At 48.3% G+C, this 15445-nt stretch overlaps 1 protein-coding gene across 1 annotated transcript in view; it reads right to left on the bottom strand.

Annotated features, from left to right (window-relative positions):
• LOC142578452 (acetylcholinesterase-1-like) overlaps nucleotides 1-15445 on the bottom strand; it is a 58427-nt gene that overhangs the window by 35344 nt on the left and 7638 nt on the right. Inside the window, exons 3-4 of the mRNA XM_075687833.1 lie at nucleotides 12163-12398; nucleotides 1130-1441 (exon numbers count right to left, since the gene is read on the bottom strand). Of these exons, the coding sequence (XP_075543948.1) occupies nucleotides 1130-1441; nucleotides 12163-12398 (548 nt within the window). The remainder of the gene's footprint in view (nucleotides 1-1129; nucleotides 1442-12162; nucleotides 12399-15445) is intronic.

Genomic DNA, 15445 nt, shown 5'->3' with positions numbered 1-15445 from the left:
ACTTTAAAGCGATTAGCATTGTTTAGTTTAGATTAGCATAATATTAGATAAGATTAGAATAGCCTACGACATACCTTGCTGCCACCGCCGAGATGCGTCGTGTATGAGGCTGTTTGAGGTGTATTCAACTGGGCACCTCTATGGCGCTTCTCTCGGCAAGTTGCGCTATCTGGCGGTGCCGCCGCGAAGTCAGTGCGTGGTGCGCGTTTGAGTATATGTTCAGACATGTATGACGATGTAAGCTGGTGTGAAAGAGATTTATTGCAGTGTGGCACATACCCTGCGGTCTAAGTTGCCGTCACATTTGGTAATGAGATCAACCATACCCAGTAGAACGCACCTAGGTACCCGAAATGGCGTCAAGAAGCTGAATAAAGAGGGACACATCACAAGTGGTAGATACCCAGCGATCCAAGTTCGCGTCAAAGAGGTACATTGAAGGGTAGAACATACCCATTGGCACATACCCAGTGACCTAAGTTGGCGTCAAGAAAGTTCATTGAAGAGCGGCATAAATCTAGTGCTGTACCCAGTGACCAAATTTAGTCCAGCGGTCACTTTCCTACCATGCTGCGTTATCACAACAGACCAATTCTCTACACATAAGGTACCTACCGACCAAAAAAGTTATAGGCTTTTACGTGCCGCAACCATGATCTGGTGATGAGGCACGCCGTAATGGGGGACTCCGAAAATTTGGACCCCCTGGCGTTCTTTAACGTGCGCCTAAATATAAGTACACGGGTGTTCTCGCACTTCGTCCCCGGCACCATGGGACCAAAGTTGGGTGGAACCGATTTCAGGGAGACGTGGCAAAATACCGCAGTCGTAATCTAAGAGATGCTCATGCGGAGCGATTTCCGTGCTTGAAATATAGGCTAAGCCCACCTGTTGCTACAACCCCCCCACTACCGCCACAAACAAAAGTAATAATGTCGACGCCGACCTGACATGGTGTCACCACGAACTTAGTAGGGACAAAGTAAGTCGCATCGTCTAGGCAGCGGTGAACCACCTCCTACCCCATGTAGACATTGAACATGGCTACATGGGGTAGTGATGGTAGCACCGGGCAATGTTGACCTATATTCCACGTGACGCCTGGTGACCTTAGCTAGGTCCCACCTACCGGCCAAATGGACCGTTGCTCATGAGTATGACCCGGTCGAAGATGGGCGCCCCAGGTGGCTTGGCCGATGTGTTGCGGCTGAACAAGAGCAGGCCGATGGACGCAGCGCCGGCACCATGGCCTACGGCCACCACGTCTGAGCCGTTGCCGCCGAAGTAGCCAATGTACTCGCGGACCCACTGCAGTGCGGTGAGCTGGTCGTAGAGGCCCGCGTTTCCCGGAGCGTCCTCTGTGCCATCCGTTAGGAAACCGAGGACACCTAGTCGGTAGTTTGGCGCCACCACAACAACGTCTCCCATAACAGCCAGGTATCTGCGTGGCATTCCGCCGTTCGCATTCACGACAACCATTTGTCTTGTAGGATGGCCAAGCCAAAAACAGGTCGCAACAAGAAGAACGACTTCGTGGTAGTAGCAGGAATTATGAATTATCTATGAACACAATTTCGCATTGACATCATGTTCGCCCAGTCAATTGAGGCAATGTGAGCATCCCTTCGTTTGAGTGAGCAAACGGCTCTGCATTTGCTTATGGCACGTTACAGTGGGAAATAGCTACAATTTTCTTACTTTTTCTTTCTGAAATCAATGTATAGCCGCATAAATGGTATTCTTAAATTGCTGTTTCTAAGGTCAGAGGTTGGCCCCTATATAGGTCAGTTTTAAAACACTAATGAACTTTATATTTTTGCTTGTTTACTAGATAACCACTGTTTCTAGATAGCCATAGATCTCAAGCACTACATTGTGATGCGGTCGCAAAGACCGCATCACAATGCGTTATCATAGATAACGCATCACAATGCGAATGCGTTATCTAAGAGTCTTCAAAATCAAGGCCTGCTCTTACGGTTAATTGCAAAACAGCAAAGCGTGACTAGTTTAACCCGATGTTTAAATACATTTCGCTCACAGCTCCACTGATTTTGCGAAACAGAAAACACACCTCTCATACGATTACTGTCATTATCATTGCAAACAAACGTATTGAAATTTGCGTACTTAATTGGCTCGCGACAAGAAGCCAATTGCACCGGCGGATTTGTGCGCATCTCAGAGAGTTATTGCAGGAGACTTTGTCATGTTTTGCAACCATCACGTATATCTGCAACGTCCTGATGCAAAACGTTACCGCTTTTATATATAGAAATTGTCATTAAATATTATTAAGTGTAGTAATCATTAAAACCATTTGCCAAACACTGCGGTTACATTGGAAGAATACCAACATTTATTTCGGCAAGGTTACGCACTGCAGTAGACACGGAAATAGATCGCCAATTTGTCCTAAGTTGTACACAGCCCTTTGTGGGAAGTTAGTTGTTTAGGTGTTCTTTGTTGAAATATACCAGCAGTATCCACAATGTTTGCGAGTTCTAAAACAACAGTGCCAGGCACCAACATGAAATTAAAGGAAAATAAGGAAACGGTGGGATTTATTGTGTGGCAAAGTTTCCCGTTACTGGCTTAGTTAGTTGTAAATACTTAAAATATTTAAATATAGTTAAATATAAAGCCATGATTTTCTTCCCTATTTTCACGTGCCATATAAGAGGTTCATAGTAGGTTTATCCAGTGTCCGCGACGAACTACTTTATATATGGCAACAATAATGGGTGTAATATTGGTAGTGTATAGGCAAATTTCGAATTGCGTACGGTCGTTGCAGCCTTTCGAATAAATGTACTTATTAGAATGATACGGAGGCTTATCAGAGTATTACGAGCGAAATTACGGGCTAATTACGGCGCAAAATGTACCGCGCTCTCCTTGCCCAAATACGAGTGACACCAAGAACAGACTTAGCGAACAGGGAGAGAACACAATAGAAAATTTCTGTTAGAAGTGAAACACACGTGGTTTGAGTACAGCCTGTGGAAAAGAGTCCTTAACACTTGCTTGAAAGCGTTGTGCCATCGTTTAACGCTATGTGTCTAAGTGTCCGGAACGCATTGTACGCAAACTTCAAATTTGACGCCCCCCCCCCCCCCCGGAATGACATAGGAGGGGTCGCTCATTGTGCGTTGTGCGCAGGCGGAGTTCACATTTTGGGGATTATTATTGTTCATGCAATAAGCATTATGGGCGAGCTAAGCATATATAATTGAGTTTTACTGGTTGGGCGAAATGCCGCACACAGCCCGTGAATCTTTAGAAAAGGCCTTCTTCCTCAAAGGTTAGGGATTGTCGATTAATTTTTTATTATATTAATGATTATTCATTCATCATTTTAGCCCTTAATGGGTTAATCGCTTTCGATGCAGTGCTTTTCATTGGATAATTCATAATGCAAATTTTTGTGGGGCACATTAAGATGGATGAAACACAGGTATCTACTTTTGTAGTACCATAATTTAACGCTTCAGGGGTGAAACCAAGATAGAAGTACAAGTGCTTAAAGTTTGATAAACATTACTATTTAGTTCCTTAAAAACAAAATAGCGTTTGCATTTGTGGCCTCTGCAAAGCTGAACAATACGTGTTCACTTGCACTCCGAGCCGAATTAAACAAGATACACGGGCCTAGTGAATCTCTCTGCAGTACAGTTCAACAAGATATAAGAAACATGGTAGATGAGAAAGGTGAGGTCAAACTAAAATATGAAATAAATTGCAATATGCACAGGGGAAAAGACCGTTACTGGTTTACGATTTTAAGCTACGCGCTCTTATCTACAGAGCGGAGGAATATCAATTCGCCGGGATGTTCGGGTGAAACCGACAACTTCGTTGAATGGCTGCGCAACCAGCATGCGAGAACAGACACGTTGAAGCTGTAGATTTGCTGGAACCGACAAGAACTCCTTCGCTGTGAGAAAAACATGCTCCAAGCCGTCGTGAAGGCCACGTCTTTAGCGGACTAGACTTGATGCGACGATGAATGACTCGGTTGCTATAGAATGCCTTGAAGTGCGAAGACACTTCAAGCGTCCTACTTCGGGCGGCGTGGGTGCGTGCGCAGTGCGGGGCAGAGAAAAGTGCAGCGCTCGCGTCGGCACCGCTCAGGACTCGCACACACGGTCGGCGATCGCTGTACCACAGCCGCACAGTCACTGCTTATCCTCCGCCATTGTTGCACGATTGCAAAATTTTCGCGCCGCTCCTGTCAAACTCTCGAAAATGTATAATCGAACGTGTCTAATCGACTAAGTTCTTAAATGAAAGGCGGACATCGATGAAGGATAATTGTTTTGAGGGACACTTTTAATCGATGAATGGATTATTCGCGGTGTTACCGCCAGTACCATCGCGTTTTCTTACTTTACCACACTGTGTTTTTACCGCTGTGTAAGAGTGCACTATTATTTTTTCAGTTGTTGTTTTTTATTTATAAATACTGAAGTCTCATGTTCGAAACATTGCCGGAGCGGCTACATAAAAGAAGGAAAAGGAAATATCAAAACACGGAACTAAACAATTGCTTAACAAACAGTGCATGCTGAAGTTGTCGCAAAGAACTATCAAGTTTATTCGAAGTGTCAACTGTTCACGAAAAAAATATATTTTTGAAGGTCAAGACAAAAACTCAAATGTCAGATCGTACTGGCAGGTCACAGGTATACAATGACCACTGACATAAATTGGGGGAACTATACAAACGATTTATGCACATTATTATAAAACATAAGCCGGTCGCACGTTCGCCGATGTTCTAGTCAATTCAGTGATAAGAGAAGGTGATGCTCTCAAGGAGAAAGGCAGTGGTCGTAAGGGTTGAAGAACATGGATATTGAAGAACATGCCTGACCAGCGATTTATAGGCGGTTAGCTTACGTTATTTAGTCGTGCTTTGCAAAGTTCTTAAGTACCCTATTTTTTGGAACAAAGTTGGGCAGGTAGGGTCCCTATGTTGTGCCAGTTTAAGCTAGAAGAGAATACAGCACCAAGGTGCTAAAATTCCTAGACTCCTTCCAGTGTGTGTTCCCTATCGCCATACTTAAATTGAAAGGGTTATTTGTGATCAGTGAATGTAATTGTCACCGTTGTGTTAATGTCCATTTACGAAGTTATGCTCCAGTCGTAAAAAGAAGAAAACCAATCATTTTGTCAAACCGGATCAGTGACACTGCAGACATTATAATACAAAACGCAGTCATCAGCGCAGACACGACGCTTAACGGGGGGTTGGTAACAACACGGACGACATCATATACATAATTTATAAATAAGATGAGTCCCAAAACAGAACCGCGTGGGACACCCGAGGAAATATGAACCCGTGAACTACTGGCGATTGTAGCTAACAAAATGAGTCCTAAGGTGAAAATTACATGTCATCCGCTAAAGTAAATTATCAGCATAGTAGCCTGTAAGAAACGTGCAAATTTAAGAAGTTTCCTGTGGCATACTCTATTGAAAGTTTTGAAGTAATCAATAAACTTAACATCGACATAGTGGTCGTTAAGCGATCAGGCAATATCGCTCATACATTGAATTAACTGTGGAAAAACCAAAACGGAAACCATCCTGATGCTGAGAAAGGATATGGTTATTAGTGAAGTATTGAATTATGTGGTTGTGAAGGATATTGTCACTTGGTAGTGCCGTCCAAAACACAGTAGCGATACTGTGAAAGGCAAAACTAGCTTTTATTGGGCGAACCTATGCCCACAAAACAGGCTACACTTAAAGCACAACGAGAGCGGCGAACACAGTCGGCTATCATAGAAAATCTGATCAGCGGGTCCAGCGCGTCGGCTTTTATACAGCAGTCATCGAATGTTCCAGACTAATCGTTGGGACCCGCGTGCCTTCCACGAAGTTCTACACCATTCGCGTCACGCGATGAAATCAGATAACACAAGGTTCGGCGACCACAGACAGCGGACAGAAGCATCGATAACTTTCCAGAAACTTCGGATACAAGCAGGCGCGTCCCGCGCTGTGCGATAACATTTGTTAGGCGGCAAAACGTGGTCGCCTGATAAATATAAGTACACGTGTCAATACCCCCCTCTTAAAAAGCATCGACCCGATGCTGCAATGAAACGAAAGAAATAAAGAAGCACTCGTAGCAAAGAAAACAACAAAATAAGGAAACTTCGTCAGCGTCCGTAAAAGGCTTTAAGACGCACCACGTGGACCACTTCAGATTGTGCGCGGTGCCGCTGTGAATGCGAAATGCCGTCTGGCACGACCTCATAGTCCAGTGCGCCAATACGTCGGATGACTTTGTAGGGTCCGACATAGCGTCGCAATAGGTTTTCACTCATTCCTCGTCGGCGTATCGTGGTCCACACCCAAATACGGTCGCCGGGCTGGAACTCGACGAGGCGTAGTCGGAGGTGTTAGTGTCGGCTGTCGGTACGCTGCTGGTTCTTGATCCATAGGCGGGCGAGCTGTCGCGCTTCTTCGGCGCGCTGGAGATAGGTAGCGACGTCAAGATTCTCCTCGTCAGTGACGTGCGGCAGCATGGCGTCGAGCGTGGTCGTCGGGTTACTGCCGTAAACCAACTTGAACGACGTGATCTGTGTTGTTTCTTGCTCCGTCGTGTTGTAGGCGAATGTTACATACGGCAGAACCGCGTCGCACGTCTTGTGCTCAACGTCGACGTACATCGCTAGCATGTCGGCGAGGGTCTTGCTCAGGCGCTCTGTGAGACCATTCGTTTACGGATGGTAGGCAGTTGTCCTCCTGTGGCTTGCCTGGCTATATTGCAAAATGGCTTGGGTGAGGTCTGCTGTAAAAGCCGTTCCTCTGTCGGTGATGAGGACTTCAGGGGCACTAGTTCGCAGCAGGATGTTCTCGACGAAAAATTTCACCACTTCGGCTACGCTGCCTTTTGGTAGAGCTTTAGTTTCAGCGAAGCGGGTGAGATAGTCCGTCGCCACGACGATGCACTTATTCCCGGATGTTGACATCGGAAACGGCCCCAACAAATCCATCCCAATCTGTTGGAATGGTCGACGAGGAGGTTCGATCGGCTGTAGTAACCCTGCTGGCCTTGTCCATGGTGTCTTTAGTCGTTGACAGTCTCGGCATGTCTTGACGTAACGGGCGACGTCGGCGGTCAGACGCGGCCAGTAATACCTTTCGTATATCCTCGACAGCGTCCGGGGGAGAATCCGAGGTGCCCAGCGGTGGGATCGTCGTGTAAGGCGTGCAGTACTTCTACAACAACAACAGTACTACAACAAGAAGGTAGCTAGCGCGAACTGGAGAGAAGAAGTTCTTCAAAAGCAGGTTATTTTGTAGCGTGAACGAAGACAACCCGCGCTTAAATTCCCTAGGGACTGCGTCGGTGTTCCCTTCCAAATACTGGACGAGTCCTTTTAGCTCAGGGTCTGCTCGCTGCTGTTTTGTGAAGTCTTCCGTGCTTAATATTTCAAGGAAGGCGTCGTCGTCCTCGTCGTCTTGCGGTGGGGGATCGATGGGGGCGCGTGATAAGAAGTCGGCGTCAGTGTTTTCTTCCGGACTTGTATATTACCGTCATATTCTTGCAGTCTGAGGCTCCACCGCGCCAGCCGTCCTGAAGGGTCCTTTAAGTTAGCTAGCCAACACAACGCGTGATGGTCGCTGACTACTTTGTATGGCCTGCCATAGAGGTAAGGGCGGAATTTTGCGGTAGCCCAAATAGTGGCGAGGCACTCCTTTTCAGTCGTAGAGTAATTGCCTTCCGCTTTTGAGAGCGACCGGCTAGCATAAGATATAACCCGTTCAAGTCCGTCTTTCCTCTGAACTAGGACGGCACCGAGGCCTAGGCTACTGGCGTTAGTGTGGATTTCAGTATCGCCGTCCTCGTCGAAGTGTGCAAGTACCGGCGGCGACTGCATGCGTCGTTTGAGTTCTTGAAATGCGTCGGCCTGCGGCGTTTCCCACTTGAACTCGTTAGATGTGTTAGCGGCTCCGCGATGCGTGAAAAGTCCTTGACACAGCGCCTATAGTAGGTACGCATGCCAAGGAACCTGCGCACTGCCTTTTTGTCGATTGCCTGCGGGAACTTTGCGTTGGCAGCTGTCTTCTGCGGGTCGGGGCATAGCCCAGATTTGCCGATGACGTGGCCTAGGAATAGAAGCTCATCGTAAGCGAAGCGACAGTTTTCCGGCTTCAGAGTGAGCCCTGATGACTTGATGGCCTCTAATACTGTCGCAAGCCGCTTAAGGTGACCGTCGAAATTTCCGGCGAAGAAGACGACGTCATCCAGGTAAACAAGACAGGTCTGCCACTTCAATCCTGCTAAAACCGTGCCCATCAAGTGCTGGAACGTTGCAGGCGCCGAGCACAGTCCAAATGGCATAACCTTGAACTCATAGAGGCCGTCTGGCGTGATGAAGGCGGTCTTTTCGCGATCCCTTTCGTCGACTTCTGTTTGCCAGTACCCACACTTGAGGTCCATCGATGAGAAGTATTTAGAATTGCAGAGCCGACCCAATGCGTCGTCTATCCGTGGGGGGGGGGGGGGGCATACGTCTTTCTTCGTGATTTTGTTCAGTCGACGATAGTCGACGCAGAAAAGTAGGGCTCCTCCTTTTTCTTCACTAAAACAACTGGAGACGCCCATGGGCTTTTCGACGGCTCGATGATGTCGTCGCGCAGCATTTCGTCGACTTGTTGTCTTATAGCTTCGCGTTCTCGCGTCGAAATTCGGTAGGGGCTCTGGCGGAGTGGTCGAGCGCATTCTTCGATTATTATGCAACGCTTTGCGACTGGTGTTTGTCGAATCCTCGATGACGTCGAAAAGCAGTCTTTGTATCGTGGAAGCAGACTTCTGAGCTGTTGCCGCTTAATCACGGGGAGACTTAGATTTATGTCGAAGTCTGGCTCGGGAACTATGGTCGTCGGCGTAGATGATACAGAATCCGAGAGGACAAACGCATTGCTGCTTTCCAGAATTTCCTCGATGTACGCAATCGTCATGCCCTTGTTGATGTGCTTGAACTCCTGGCTGAAGTTTGTCAGTAAGACTTTCTTGTTGCCTCCGTGCAGTCGAGCGATCCCTCTTGCGACGCAAATTTCACGGTCGAGCAGTAGATGTTGGTCGCCTTCGATGACGCCTTCTACGTCAGCGGGCGTTTCGGTGCCGATCCAGATAACAATGCTGGAGCAAGGCGGGATGCTCACTTGATCTTCGAGCACACTCAAGGCGTGGTGACTACGAGGGCTCTCCGGCGGTATCGCTTGATCTTCCGACAGCGTTATTGACTTCGACTTCAGGTTGGTGATTGCGCCGTGTTGGTTCAGGAAGTCCATGCCGAGAATGACGTCTCGTGAACACTGTTGCAGGATAACGACGTTGGCAGGGTAAGTCCGGTCATGAATGGTAATTCTTGCCGTGCAGATTCCAGTTGGCATGATGAAATGTCCTCCAGCGGTCCGAATTAACGGGCCTTCCCATGCAGTCTTAACTTTGTTCAACTGGGCTACGATGGGTCCACTCATGAGGGAGTAATCGGCTCCTGTGTCTACTAAGGCGGCGACTGCGTGGTCGTCGAGAAGCACGTCGAGGTCGGTGGTTCTTTGTCTTGCGTTACAGTTAGGCCTTCGCGTCGTATCACGGCTGCGTCGCGTTGACCTGTGGCTGATACATGGCGTTGTCAGGTGGTCATTCGTCGGCGTATTCTTTGCTTCCGGTCTACCTCGGTACGGCGGCGTGTCGTTGTTATGTCGTCGAGGCAGTCTTTTCGTAGTCTTCGTAGGCGGCGGAGGATCTTCGTCAGTTCGACGAACAGCAAGCGCACCTCCATCGGTTGCTGCTTTTAGTTTTCTGGATATAAACTCACGGATCGGCCCCGGGCTGGGGCAGTGTATGCTCGGCGCTGCAGCGACAGGTAGCGGCCTGGTGATGGCGAACGCGACGGTCGTCGAGAGCTCCACTGAGTAGCCGCGAGGTAGTCGGCGATATCGCGAGGGCGTTCGCCTTTCTGCGGGCGTGGAGCGTTGACGGCGCAACCTCGCAGTCCCATCTCCAGGTATGGGCCTCGTCGGTAGACGTGGCCGGCTTCGCCGCAGTGGTAGCAGATCGGGCGGTGGTCGGGGGCGCGGCAAATGTCCGTCTTCGTTGCGTAGGTGCGCTGGGCGACGGGTGGTCGTGCTGGCGGTGGCGGCGGTGGCGGACGACGGAACTGCGGCGTGACAGGGCCCCGGCGCGCTCGCGGAGGGGGGCCTTGACGGCGTGCGACGGCGGCGTAGGTCATCGCTTCTGCCTGGGGCTGCGGTAATTGAGCTTGCACCTCAGGAGCTCCCAGCGATCTGAACATCATCTTTCACGATGTCAGCGATCGAGGCTACTTGAGGCTGCGACGAAGGCAAGACCTTGCGGAGTTCTTGGCGTACCATGGCCCTTATGGTCTCTGGAGATCAACGGAGCCCAGCGCTTGGATGGCGCACTGAGGCGTGAGCACTTGTCGGTTGTATTGCCTAGTGCGCATTTCTAACGTTTTCTCAATCGTCGTAGCCTCTGTCAGGAACTCAGCTACGGTCTTCGGTGGGTTTCGCATTAGTCCGGCGAAAAGTTCTTGCTTTACGCCTCGCATCAAGAATCGCACTTTTTTCTCTTCGGACATTTCCGGGTCGGCGTGCCGGAAAAGACGCGTCATCTCTTCTGTGAAGATCGCGATGGTCTCATTGGGTAGTTGGCCTCGGTTTTCCAGCAGAACTTCAGCACTTTCTTTTCGGACAAAGCTCGTGAACGTCCTCAGGAAGTTACTGCGGAACAGGTCCCATGTTGCTAGCGTGGACTTCCCGTTTCTCGAACCAAGTCCTCGCGGCATCTATCAAGAAGAAGTACACGTGCCGTAGCTTATCCTCAGAGGTCCAATTATTGAAGGTCGAGATCCTTTCGAAGGTTTCGAGCCAGGTTTCAGGATCCTCCGACGTAGCTCCACGGAAGGTAGGGGGCTCTCTGGGTTGTTGAAGTACGGTGGGGGAGACTGGGGCAGCCATTGTGGTTGTCTTGGCCACAATCTTCTTGGTCTTTTCAGGTAGAAGTCCGTGCTCCGTAGGCAGGTGTTGTAGACGACGGCTTGCTCGATGATCCGTGATTACGTTGGTGCTCACTTTACGGTCCGGGCTTGGATCGTGGCTTGTCAGGGGCGTCCCGGTACATGGACGAAAAACACCTCCACCAGATGTCACGTGGTCGTGACGTCAAAAACACTGTAGCAATACTGTGAAAGGCAAAACTAGCTTTTATTGGGCGAACCTGTGCCCAGAAAACAGGCTACACTTAAAGCACAACGAGAGTGGCGAACACAGTCGGCGATCGTCGAAAATCTGATCAGCGGGTCCAGCGCGTCGTCTTTTATACAGCAGTCATCGAATGTTCCAGACTAATCGTTGGGACCTGCGTGCCTTCCACAAAGTTCTACACCATTCGCTTCACGCGATCAAATCAGATAACACAAGGTTCGGCGACAACAGACAGCAGACAGAAGCATCGATAGCTTTCCAGAAACTTCGGATACATGCAGGCGCGTCCCGCGCTGTGCGATAACATTCGTTAGGTGGCAAAACGTCGTCGCCTGATAAATATAAGTGCACGTGTCAATATGCTCAAGAAGTTTGCATCTCGTAGATAATAATGAAATTGGTCTATAATTAAAAATAATTTTCTTCTTGCACGATTTGCAGACCGGAACGACATTATCGACCTTTCAAAATTCGCAGGCCTCGTCTGGAGTCAAGTGGTTTCTGAAATTTGATTATTACATAACTTGCACACGATTCAGAGTACCTTCTAAAATATACATTTGGAATACTATTCGGACCGGCACTTCTGGTAATGTCTTCTTTGTTTGGTAAGAAATCATGAAGTTCAGAACAAGTCATCGATATCTGAGCAAGCTGCGGGTAGAAAAGGTGTGGCGAAGGAAGAAACAGTTCAGCTATCAACGGCAAAACGCAATTTGAAACAATTTCTGAAGGCTTCGGAGATCGTCTCATGTTGAGAGCAGCCTTCGTTTTCAATAGTGTTTGGGATTTTCTCGCAAACGCGTCTACATCGTTACAGGAAAACCACGGTTCGTTCCCAAAGCGAGTCAAACGTTTTAATGAGTCACCCAGTGAAAAGCATAGGCCGTACACGCGCGCACTCACCGACCGTCCAGAAGGCGGTCATTGTTTCCGCCTTCTTGAAAGTTGTCGCCATGCACGAAAAAAAGCACGGTGCGGTGGGCACACACGGGCAGGTTACGCTCAGTGCAGTTAGGGTACGGCGTCCAGATGTTTAGGTGAAGGCAGTCCTCGGAAACGGCACGCTCGACATCGAGTGGCATTGACTGGATGCAGGCAGGCCGTGGATAGGACGCATTGAACACGTGCCTGCCGAATATCTGGCAATGACAAATGCCCGTCGAGTAATTAGGATTAACATGCCGCCTAGCAATGAAAACTACAAGAAATACTACAGGAGGGAAAAGCAACCTTGTGGGTGGGCACCAGCGCGTCAAATCAAATTATAAATATGTAAATAAAATCACACTTACATATCTTGTAAGCGTTTATGCGGGCTTCATCTGTACAAAGTCATCGTTAATCATCGGCTCGGGTTCTTTTTTGCGTCGATGCCATTTTTCCTTCTTGAAATAAAGCATCGTGTCGACCGTGGTATGTGGTACATTAAAGTATTTCAGCTTTGCGAGGCGACGACAAATATATTAGGTGGTACTACAAGGATTGATATCCTGACACATTTTATCTGTCTCGTGTGTGGATGGCATTGTGTTTGCTATGGCGAGGCTGTGTAAGCACAACAGTCGCCCTGAAAAGATGGGCCCCTATTCAACGAAACATTCTTACGCTGCTAAAGTTCGTACTAACAAAAGCCGTACAATAGTAACAGCGAAAATATTATTAGCGAAACCCGCTGACTAATCAGAAAACCTACTTGTGAACAAAAGTTCTGTAAATGCGACCGCAGTTCTTGCTAATTCTATTACCTACCCCGTATATTGAGCAGGATTTTGAACTGGGAGAGCGTCTTTTCATTTTTGCGGTAGCGGTAAACAAAGTTTTTGAGCACGCTGCCACAAACATACAAATAACCATGCCCATAGTGGTTCTTGCGTACTTGTTTCCTTCTCTGTGCTCCTCTGGTCGCGCAAACACATTGTATAACGATAGTAAATGTCGGTCTCATTGGCCACGTCTTCGTTCTTTGTAACTTTAGCATGCGTTTTTATGTAAGCGAAGCTTTCTTTGCCTCTTTCTTAGACTTTGCCACTGCTCCTGTTGTCTGGCACACTGTGCCGGGGGCTGAGTCAGAGCGTGTGTTTGCATGACAGGCTCAAAAAATAACAGCGCTAAGAAGACAAGAACGAAAACAAGAACACGATCCACAGCGCCTGTCCGACGAACATGTTCCTTCTTTTCGTCCTCGTCTTTTTAGTGCACTTTTACTTCAAATATGTCACGCCAACTCCGCCACATCAAGCTACTGCTGTTCACATGATAGGAGCATGGCAGAGAGGAAAGGGGACGCGAGAAACTCGTTTGGACATTCGCACAGCTTCGAATGTGCACAATGCTCTCTGTAGCTCCCTCGGTGTCACCACTAGCCTCTATACAGCTGTAATTATCCGTGACCCACCGCAAGAGCATTGCAGATATTGCAGCGCTTACCTTTATACTAGCGTGCGAGTCCAGAAGCAAGCTTGATAGTATGGTGGAAAGAAGGGGGGAGAATAGTAACAGAATGGGTATAACCGATGGGCAGTCGCAAAGCGAGTTAATAGCAGTATTGCAGCTCCCGTACACGTGGGGGGATAAGGAAAAAGTGTAGTCCGAAGGAACGGAAACGCTACTACAATAGACACGACAGCGGTTGAGGGCAAACGGGCTAAATTTAGGTTCAAGGTGCGGTGTGGTACGTTTCTGCTATTTCTGAAAAATAAATACTATGCAAATTTCTCAAGCAGGAAACTTATACAGGGCTTACAGAAGCTTACCCACTTTAAAGCGCACCGTAGGGTCTAGGCGACACTACGAGTAGGGAAGCTGTCACACGCCGAATCAGAACATCTGCGCCCGCAGCGGTATCTTTGCGCCTATGGCATTGCTAGAGGTCGCGGGTTATTTATTCACTGTTTTTTATTTTTATTTGCACTCGTTTGATAGATGATTTCATTCTTCTTGTGATCACGTGCGCTTGTCTCAGTATAGTTATATCTTATTATTGGCCAATTACAGCAAATGCCTGCAAAATGAATTAGCTGGAAGATTGCATTCATTCATGTCCGAATTTATTTATAGACAAGTCAATGTTTGTTTTCCTAAATGTTACCCAAATGTGCTATTGACCTACATTCATGAGGAACGCTAGGAAAAGTGCGGAGATAACGGATTTCCTCCGTCGCGCCTGCCGTACAGCCAGTCTGCAGATTGTTCAGGCTGGTTTTGAAGGGCCCCTCACCAGGTCTGGCTATTTTGAGCTGCAAACCACGGAGCATATATATTGCGTGATTAAGATTGTGTCTTCAAAGTATCACATCGCAACGCGACGCGGAAAGATCTGAAATTTCAGACCGAACGCCGCTTTTCCTTCTCCTCGCGGCCGTCGCGCTCCAAGCCGGGGGATGACTTGCTCGTGTACCGGCGCCTACGTACTGCCGTCCGCTGCGCGACGTCACTCGTGATGACATGTCACTTCGAGAATAATTGAAGACAACACCTGTTATCTGTGTGATCTGTTCCTTGAATTGACGAATCGAAGTTTAGAGAAATAATAAAGCACACAAACGGAATGTCCACTTTTTTGTGACATTTACTTTCTTACTGTTACTTTGTTACTTAGAGGGGTACTTCTCCCTTCATCTGCTTGCTCCCACGGTCGTGCGGTCACGTGCGCAGGTATCAAAACTACGTCATTTTCTACCGTGTTCAGCGCGTGATCATGCTCTGCGATTCGCTTGTTCTGCCTCAGTATTCGTGTAGCACTGAATTATAGCGCTATAGTCATGTGTCCTTGTGCACAGCGGGAAAAATCATGCGCTGCGTGAACGAGACAACAACTCGAGCGCGACGCCGTCAGCGGAAGTGCGTAGCGCCGAAAAGAAACCGAGGAGAAAAAAAATGAAGGCGGGGCCTTTGACGTATGCGTCGCGCGATCTTCGACGTCCGGTTTGGGAGAACGCAGGGAAGGAATTCCGCTTCCAGAGCCTAGACCGAGCGAGTGGAGAGAGCGTGTTGCTTGGCAGTGGAGCCCGCCTGCTGAAATCATGGGTTCGCGGCACTGCACTGAAATACTTATATTTCGGCTATTAATGAGCCGATTTCAAAACATTTTCGGCAGAACACTCCCTAGTGGACATGTAACAACTTCAAGCATATAACCAAAGTTTGCTACGGGGCCTGGTGAGGTGCCCCTTTAAGAAATGTTGCG

Source organism: Dermacentor variabilis, chromosome 4, assembly GCF_050947875.1.
Source record: "Dermacentor variabilis isolate Ectoservices chromosome 4, ASM5094787v1, whole genome shotgun sequence".
Lineage (NCBI taxonomy): Eukaryota > Metazoa > Arthropoda > Arachnida > Ixodida > Ixodidae > Dermacentor > Dermacentor variabilis.
This window is presented reverse-complemented; position numbering and strand designations above follow the sequence as displayed.